This window comes from Nipponia nippon, unplaced genomic scaffold (assembly GCF_047370975.1).
Source record: "Nipponia nippon isolate SJK-2023a ecotype South Korea unplaced genomic scaffold, ASM4737097v1 scaffold_1, whole genome shotgun sequence".
NCBI classification, from domain to species: domain Eukaryota; kingdom Metazoa; phylum Chordata; class Aves; order Pelecaniformes; family Threskiornithidae; genus Nipponia; species Nipponia nippon.
The window spans coordinates 39,062,344-39,071,152 of NW_028262290.1; the positions used below are offsets into that span (position 1 = coordinate 39,062,344).

General features: G+C 52.1%; 1 protein-coding gene across 2 annotated transcripts; it reads right to left on the reverse strand.

The window, feature by feature from the left end:
• Positions 1-912: 912 nt before the first annotated feature.
• Positions 913-6,101, reverse strand: LOC148057337 (uncharacterized). 2 transcript variants are annotated; one of them, XR_015699465.1, is made up of 2 exons: positions 2,236-2,591; positions 913-1,591 (listed from the first exon to the last, which is right to left on the reverse strand). XR_015699465.1 is itself a non-coding variant. In XM_087735440.1 (2 exons), exons 1-2 carry the CDS (start codon positions 6,018-6,020, stop codon positions 1,266-1,268), a joined length of 354 nt encoding a protein of 117 aa, XP_087591566.1. In that variant the 5' UTR covers positions 6,021-6,101; the 3' UTR covers positions 913-1,265. The 2 variants fall into 2 exon arrangements, 1 of the variants encoding a protein (XP_087591566.1); XM_087735440.1 differs by lacking the exon at positions 2,236-2,591 and adding an exon at positions 5,993-6,101.
• Positions 6,102-8,809: the final 2,708 nt, after the last annotated feature.

The window sequence follows — 8,809 nt, forward strand, 5'->3', positions numbered from 1 at the left end:
TCCAGAGGAGCCCCGCAAGAGGAGGAGTCATTACCGAGCGGGCACTCCTAGCTACCGGCTGGGCGATGCGCAAAGAACAATCCTCGCGATGATCATATTAGAAAATGTATTTATTTCCCATTAATCGACTTTACATGGTTTAGCCCAGGAAAGCGAGAGGTCGAGTCACCACTACCTTGACAAACCACCACGGCCACCGCACCGCTCCAGCACTCCCCCACGGCCCCGTTACCTGCTGCTGACAGCTGCCCCGGCGGGCGCCCATCCCGTGGCAGCGGCATCTCCTCTCCGCCGGGCTGAGCCGTGCAGTCCGCCGGTCCGGTTCAGTCTCGGTTTCCGTAGGTGAGTACAGGCTGTCGAGCTGTTTACTGTTTTGTCTCTCCTTTTTTTTTTTTTTTTATTTTTAACTTATTGCTATTGTTTTATTAGCGTTATTATTATGTTATGTTCTAGCGAGATCTTTCATGCTGCCTTGAGGACCCGCTCTTGGCATTCACCGCGTGCCTTAATTGTATGACATTAAATCAAGGTCCGCTGTGAACACGGAGAGTCAGAGCCTTGGAGCGCTCTCTCTCTCTCTCTCTCTGGAAGCAGAATAGCAACTGATCCCCGAAAAAAAAAAAAAGGTAATTTCCCTCCGCCCTAGTCCCATGCCGGCCTGGGCTGCATGTAATTCATGCTCGAGTTCTCTTACTAGCCCGTCTGTTGTTTGCAATGCCCAGGAAGCTGTTAAATATGTATTTAATGGATTAAAAAAAATAATAGAAATTAAGCGTGTGCCTATTACACGCTTCCAGGCCACTGCTTTAATTTCGCCAGCGTCTTCGCGTCATTTTAAAGGCAGGAGTTGGCTCTCCGCGACTCGACGTCTGTGATTTGGCATCCCTGGCTGGGAGGGACCGTGTCTTTCCGGCTGCCTCCGTCCGTCTGGTCCTGCGGCTCCGCTGGAGCGCGGGCGGGGGGAGCCCGCACCCCCAGAGCATCTCCGCTCCTCTCGGCCACGGGGAAGGGGGAGAGGGGGTCTTTCGGCGGTGAAAAATGAAAGGGCAGGACGTGTCATCTTTCTTTGTAAAGCGGAAAAAAATTTAACTCACTCGCACCTGCCCCTTTCCCGGGAGGGTCTGGGCAGCCCATCTGGCCTGCCTACACTGAACTGGGCGAGTGAGGAAATGAGGGGTGAAGTCATTATAGTAATAAGAAAAAAAAAATAAAAATCAGCCTAAGGTTTTTTTATTACTGTTACGCTTATTGCCGTCTGTCACCGCTCAGGACGGGGACCATTCCTCGTCGGTGCCGATGGCACGCCGGGGAGGAAGGGGGCGGCCGGGCACCGTGCATCGCCCTGCGGGCTCGACCCCGGCCGGACCCCAGGAACGGGGCGGGCTGACCTCGACTGCTGCCTCGGCGCCAGGGCCCGGGAGAGAGAGAGGAGGCGAAGCGGGATGCGCTGCGGCTGCCGGCGGCGGCGGCCGGGCTCCGGCGGCGAGCTGGGCTTCCCGGGGACTTTCCCGTAGCTTGCCGGGGCATCCGGGGGCAAGCTGGGCAGGAGGGTCCGGCCCCCCTCGGCACCGCAGCTGCGGCGTGCGGCCGCCTGGAAAACAGACAAAGCGAGAGCGTTAGAAAGGCAGGCGGGGAGGGAAGGAAAGGCAGGCGGGGAGGGAAGGGCGCCGGGAGCCCGCACGCCGCGCGGTTGCCAATGACAAAAGGGAGAGAGGGGGGAGTCAGCGCAGGGGAAGGGCGGGGAGGGAAGGGGAAGGGGAGGAAGGGAAGAGAAGGAAGGGAAGGAAGGGAATGGGGGCCACACGGACTGACGCGGAGCTGGGGCCGGCCAGACCCGAGCCTCTGGGGCTGCTCGCTCCGCGGCCGAGGAGGGACAAGGCGGAACGCCCATCAACCGCAGCGCCGGGGCGAGCGGGCACCTGGGTCTCTGCAGCGCAGTGGGAACCGGCCAGCCGCGGGGAACCGCAGAGAGCAACCTCTTTGCCCGCCGCTGCAAAAATCCCCAGAAAGCAAACACAGGGAAAAGCTTAAAATAAAAGAAGAAAAGAAAAAAAAAAAAAGAATAAAATGGAAGAGGAAGGGAACAGCAGTTCCCCCTTCTTTCTCGGCTTGAGGAGCGCATGAGAGCAAAGAGCGAAATCCATGGGGAGAAATCCAAGCATCCAAATAAAAATAAGAATTATGAACCCACTCCAAATATTAAAAGAATCGTAATAAAAAAGAAAATGGTCAAACCTGCCGAGGGCTGGCGGCTTCTCCGCCAGCCGGAGCCGCAGACCGCAGGAGAGGAGGAGAGCCCCGCTAGCTGCTTTCGGGGGGTAGGAAGCGGTCCGGTCTCTCCCCCTCGCTTGCTGCTCCAGAATTAGGGATTAATGCCTCTCCAGCCAAACAAATAAGGCATCTGCCTTCAGTACAAGAGGATTACACGGGGCTGCTGACGTCACCAGCCAGGCAGATGTTGGCTCCCAAAGTCCTGATCATCTCCCGTGTCCTTGAAACCCGGCACAATCCCAGCCCCGCGCCGCCCGGCCGGGTCCCTGCAAGGTCGAGGGGGACCTGCTCAGAGGGGACCCCGCCGAACCGCTCTCTCCCAAAACGTCCTCTCGCATCGTAGGGAGAGAAAGGTGTGAAAAGCCGAGCCCGGCAGAAAGTTCAACCCTCCCCCTTCCCTCCGGGTGCTCTCCCTCCCCCCCCCCCCGCCTTCCTCCCACCTCCCCAACCTCAATGTCACATGAATCTGTACAGTCATAGCGAGGAAGAGGAGCCTGGTCTCCGGCTCACCCAGAGGCCACCCTCCCCGCACGCCAGCCGACCCCCCCTCACTGCGGCACCGCCGCGCCCCCCGGCCCCGCACCGCCCCAGCCTCCGGCCCGTCCCACCCCGGAGCCCGGCACCGGGCCAGGCGAGCAGCGGAGCCGGGCCGGGCCGAGCCGAGCCCCCCCGCGGGCTTTGTTCCCGCTGTGCCCGTCCCGGCGGGGCAGCGGCGGGCACCGGGCTGGCCGTGCGGGGACGGCCCGCTCCCGCCGCCCCGGAGCTACGCCGTGCCTCTGCGGCAGGCAGGCCCCTTCGGGCGGGCAGCAAGCCGCGCCGGGCCCAGCCCAGCTCGGGCAGGCGGAGGGCGCGGAGGTCGCTCAAGGCCTTCTCTCGCCTTGAGGGGGTCGGCGGGAGGCACAGAAGTAGGGTTTTTTTCTTGGCTAAAAGACTTCGAGGTAGGGTTTGTGCAATCCTTAGGTGGAGGCAGAGCGGCTTGTCATTCTCGGAGCTCAGCCCTGAGTTTGCTGATAGCTGTTCGGGAGCTGCGGGGTGGGTTGGAAGTGCTGCAAAGTGCATCTGAAAGGGGAGCCCAATTAGAAGCGTGATCAAAATAAAAAAAGAAATTTGCCTGAGAGCCATGTCTGTTGCCTTTGCTGTGGCATAAAGTCCATGACTCATCATCGCTAGTCCCTTTGCATCAAACAATGGTTTCAATCATTTCGGTACCGCAGAAAGGCAAACTAAATGATGTGACATAACGGAGCGGGATGAAGAAGAAGTGATCGCCAGTACCTAGGCTCCTGTTGGGCTGATGTTGTTGTTGTTCAAAGGAGCTGTTTCATGGATCTGTTCCATATTATCCTTGTCTGTCAAACTGGCATTTAATTTTTCCAATTGTGGAACTTGGTCACTGATAAAATCAATTTAATTTACACCACTGTCATTCAGCCGATCCGAGCAGTAGATTTATTTTTGGCTCGGAGTTGAAGGGAAAAAAGCAATCGTATGCAGAATGGAAAGATCCTTTTACTTCTTTTGCGGGCAGTAAGAAGAGAAATCACTAGCATGGCATTTTAATAGAGTTTGCCCTCATGCAGGAGAATTATAAATGTGATTTCTCAAGTCTTTTGTGTGGAAACTTGAGCAGCCACAGGAAAGGGAAAACAAGAAAGTCAGACCAGCTCAGTCCCCCACCGTTTTGTGGGAGCAGGCAGCCCGATTCACCCCCTTTTTTCCCCCGGGGCGAGCACCCGCCCGGCTCCGGCCGCCGGCCCGGCCCCTGTCCATGGTGCTGACCCGCCGGCGGCAGCGCGGCGCTGCTCTCCGCGGCCGGGCAGGAGGCATTGCGCGCCCCTCCGCGCCCCTCCGCGCCCCTCCGCGCCCCTCCGCGCCCGCGCTACCAGCCGCCGCCGAGGGGCCCGGCAACCTGCGGGTTGTCCCAGGGCTTTTCTAAACCCGCCTGCGCTTTATTGCCATTAGTAATAGTAATATTTTTTTAAATTCAGCACCTTGGAAGGAGGTGCGGGGCGGCGGGGGGGGGGGGGGGAGGAATTCACCTTTCTTGGGTTTTATTTGATAGCTCGCCTCTTTCAAAGTGCTTTTAATCACTGACGGCTGGGCAAGCCCACATTATAATGAAAAGTGGTTAATATCGGACAACGGTCTTAAGCCTCGGACTCTCATTTGCTTCCTTAAACGGATTAACGTGGAAATTCGGACGCGGTTTTCGGTAAGTGGTACCTACCTACCGGCTGACCTGAAAAGAACTGACAACATTGCAAACTATTTTTTTCATTGCATGTTACAGCGGGAATAACTTGCACACGATGGTTAAATATGCTCTAAAATCTCACATTACGTATATACGACCTCTTTCCGAGCCTAGTTGTTTCTTGCGAAGTGGCTACATGCACACGCACATACATACACCCTCTCACACACTTACACGTATGTATACATAAAGTTTAAATAATTCCGTGGAAAAGTCAGACCATCGCTCAACGGTTCATGCGTCTTTTCTCAGATGATTCCCGCCCCCCCGCAGCTGGCTAACGTTGCTCCTTCTTAGCATTTTAAAGCAAGGACAGGTCTCAGATTATTATTTTTTCGGTCCTCACTCATAACCTGCTCCCCTGAGTTGAATAACGCGGGCTAAGGGCAGCTGAAATAGCCGCTCCGATGCAAGAGGCTCTGAATGCAGCAGCTTTAGAAATTGTGCACTAGCCCTGCAAGGAGAAATGTGTGGACTCTCTCAAATGTGAGGTGCTACCGGCTGGGGAAAAGGCAGAGCTGCAGCCATTCACACTTCGCGGGCTGAGAGACTTCTTTCAAAAGAGCCCTGAAGTATTTAGGATTTGGGGAAAAAACCTTGTACCGGAAGAAAATGGCCTAAACACAATAGGACTCGCCATTTTCTCCTTCCAAAGCACAAAGCAGCTCCGCGGCTTCAGCACCACACAAAGAAAGCCCGGACCCTCTGAATTCTCTTACATTTTCCCCCACGATTTCAAAAGCCTTCCCCTCCAACCGATCCGCTTTCCCAGGAGCGCTCACACAGAAATAAAGAAAGAAAGGAGGAAGGGGAGGGGGAGAAAAGCGACTAGGCTAGGCGAGAGGGAGACAGTTTTGATCTTAGTTTATTTAAATCAAATCCTGCCAGGGAAAAGTACCACTATCACATGTACACATGTACACTGGGGGGGGGGGGGGGGAATCCCAAAAAAATCAAACCAGCTGGAAAGATGTTTTGACCACCGCATTCCTTCAAGCTGGGCGGACTCACGTTGCACCAAAGAGACTCGAGCAGGACCACGCTGCCTGAGGATGTGCATCTACACACACAGGCGCACACACCCCCGCAGCAGAAAAATGCGTTTTCAGCCCAGCTAAGCCCACGAATTGATGTCGAAAACAGCCCCCTGCCCCGCGGCCGGCCGGCACCTGGCATTCCTCCGCGCCCGCGGGAGCCCCGCGCCCCCGGCCGCTGCCCTGCCTCCGCGCCGCGCCGCGCTCAGCCCAGCCCAGCCCTGCCCGCCCGCCCGCCCTCCCCCGCTGGCTTTATTTTCTTATCTAAGTAACTCGGCAGAAGACTGATAAGGAGGGGATGATACTAAAAAAAAAAAAAAAAAAAAAAAAAAGAGAAAGGGAACAACAAAGAACCAAACCCGAACAACCCAAACCTAAACCACAACAGCCTCTCTCTATCGCTCTGAAATGCAGCAAGAGATTTTGTACTTACAGCCAGCGCTAAAGTGAGTAATCCTCATCCCAGCGTGGTTGGATTTTGTTGTTGGCTTTTTTTTTTCCTCTTTTGTTTTTTTGTCTGTTTGTTTTTAAGTACTTGTTTGTTCCCATCGTCCATGGCTCGGAGTGGATGAAAGCAAAAACGGCCGGTTAGCAGGAATAAAAATAGAAGTGATTTCATTGTGCAAATGCAGCAAAGAGACAAGATGCTGTGTTTCTCCTAATACTTTCTGCTTGGGAACCAGCAGCTCTCAGCTCAGGGAAGCAGGACTCTGTGTGAGTCTCCCCCTCCTCTCTCTCCCTCTCTCTCAAACACACACACGAACACGAACACGCACACACACACATACACACTTACTTTTCTTCGTCGTCGTCGTCGTCGTCGTCGTCTTCTTCTTCTTTTTTTTTTTTTTTTTTTTTTCAAAAGAGGGCAGGTCGTTCCCTGAATCCCAATGAGTTAAGTCAGTCACTTTCCTTCGCATGCATCACAGCCTCCTTAGAGCTGCAGGCACAAAAGAGCATTTAGCTGCTTCCAATTTGTGTAGCAGGCCTGTCCTTAATTTGTTTTTTGGGGGTTGTTTTGTTTTTGTTTTTTTTTTAAAGTATAATTAAATCATGTATTTCACTCAATATAAAAATACCATGTCCCAACCTTGACGATTGAGCCACTAATTGTAACCTTTTAAATAAATTCCTGAACTTGTACACATACTTAGCTGGTCTGCAGGGGCTTCACGAGAAATTGATGCACAGTATTTCTCAGCTGTGCAGACCTGCACCCTGCTTCCTGCAAAGGTCAGAGCTGTACAATCCACAATTACTTTCCAATGAAGTCTTATATCAACAAAATCTCCTTGAAAGGATTACAGGCCTTTCAAAATAAAGCTTTAATCGTAAATATACATGGTGGCATATTCCATTTCAATCAAATATGAGGGTTTGTTTAAAAAAGTGACTGCGCACATATACATGTATTTTCATGCGGGGTTACTTTTGCAGGCGGACAGAGAAAGGCGTAAGCATGGTTGTACTCACTCCACATTTCAGTGGCTATTTTTTGTCGATTCTTTCTTCTAGCCAATACAGGAACGTCTATGCGTATGTGTGTATATACATACATATACATACGTATATACAAATTTTATTTTTGTACATATATATGTATAAATATATACATATTCGTGTATGACAGAGTGTGGCTAGCCTGGCCATGTCAAAGGCTGAAACCCGCAGGGCTGGCAGAAAGCTGTCATGAGGCAAATGAAGTGCCAAAACAAGCCAGCGGTGGCCCTTGCTGATGTGGAGCTGAAGCGGGGAGAAAGGCAGGTCCACGCCGGGGCCAGTGGGCACCGCCAGGCCCAGGGCCCCCTTCGCAGCCCAGCTCGGTGGCCCGGAGGCCCAGGGCCATGGGGGACCCTAGGGGGCTGTGGGTGAGGGGGGCCGGGCCACCCTGACATCTCAGTCACCTCGGGAGTTCTTGGCACTTTCTTAGCATCCTTGTCATCTCCTAATTCCAGCTGCACTTGCTCAAATGGGTGGTAATCCGACTCTAGAGGAGATTAAGGAACCAGAGATAGCTGCATTTAGGATTACCGAAAGGAAATGAAGGAATCTAATCCACTCCCACCCCTTATGTTACTGGGCTTCAATAAGACCTTATACCACCTTTTAGGATTTTAAACAAATGAAATCGCTTGGAGAAGGGGACAGAAAGAGACCGAGGGCTAAAGAGTGTGTTTACCCATTAAATGAACTGAATAGCAGAGGATAAGGTGAATTGCAAAAGCGGCCACGGCCGAACTGCTTTCTCCTGCATCCCAATAACCACCGCATTTGAAGGGGCCCAAGGCTCGCAGCCTCCTCAGAGCTCTCCTCAGGACCGGGGCAGGTTCAGGAAGGCCACGCTGGAGACCCACGTATGAACTGCAAAATCAATCTAGTGCTGATCTCAGCTGCAATATGCCTCCCCTCCGACAAATCCCCCCTCACAATATAATGTGGACCTGTAAGTATGCTGTTTCCAGTCAATAAGAATTATCAGTAAACCTTAGAACGTCCTTAGCTTCAGAGGGTTGTTTCTGCTCTATTCTGATTGCATAAAGCCAAGAAGAAAATAACTAGCGCTTACTACAGTGATAAAAATAAAGTCCTCTTGTTTTTTCCTAGTTTCACTCTAAACCAAGGAAACAGCATATCCTTTTGCTTCCAAAGATACAAGCAGTCCACAGAAAGAGGACAGAGCTAACCTAGTCCTAAGACCAGTTCCTCCTTCTTTGGAAAGACTGTAACATGAGTAACATGGAATTAAAACAAACAAACAAACAAACAAACAAAACAAAACCAGCAAACCAAAAAGCTGTGAAACATAAAGGTGTTTTCTTTTTGTCATTTCAAATATAACCTTCCCTTTTCCCAGATGATGTTCGTATTTGAAGTGCTAGACTGCCTGCAACAAGCCTCTCTAAGTAATATTTAATAAGAATATGCTTAATTGTATTGAGCTTCTTCATATACTGATTATCCTTGGTGCATTATCGGGGTAGTTTAAAATGCTCTTCGGCTGCAAGAAAAGAGCCTTAATATGGGGAAAAAAATGGCTAGTCATCCTTGAGTAAGATTTTGTTTTGTAGAGTGCTTGTCATGGTCCTTTGCAAGCCTGGAAGCAACGTGAATCAAACGCCTCGGAAGACCTGCGTCGACAGAGGCTCCATATATAGCAGGCGCTAATTATTAAAGCTCATTCCCTGATTTAGGACTCTCTTTTCCTTAGCAAGCCTATCATCCTGACACAACGCAGCTCAGGATGTTTGTT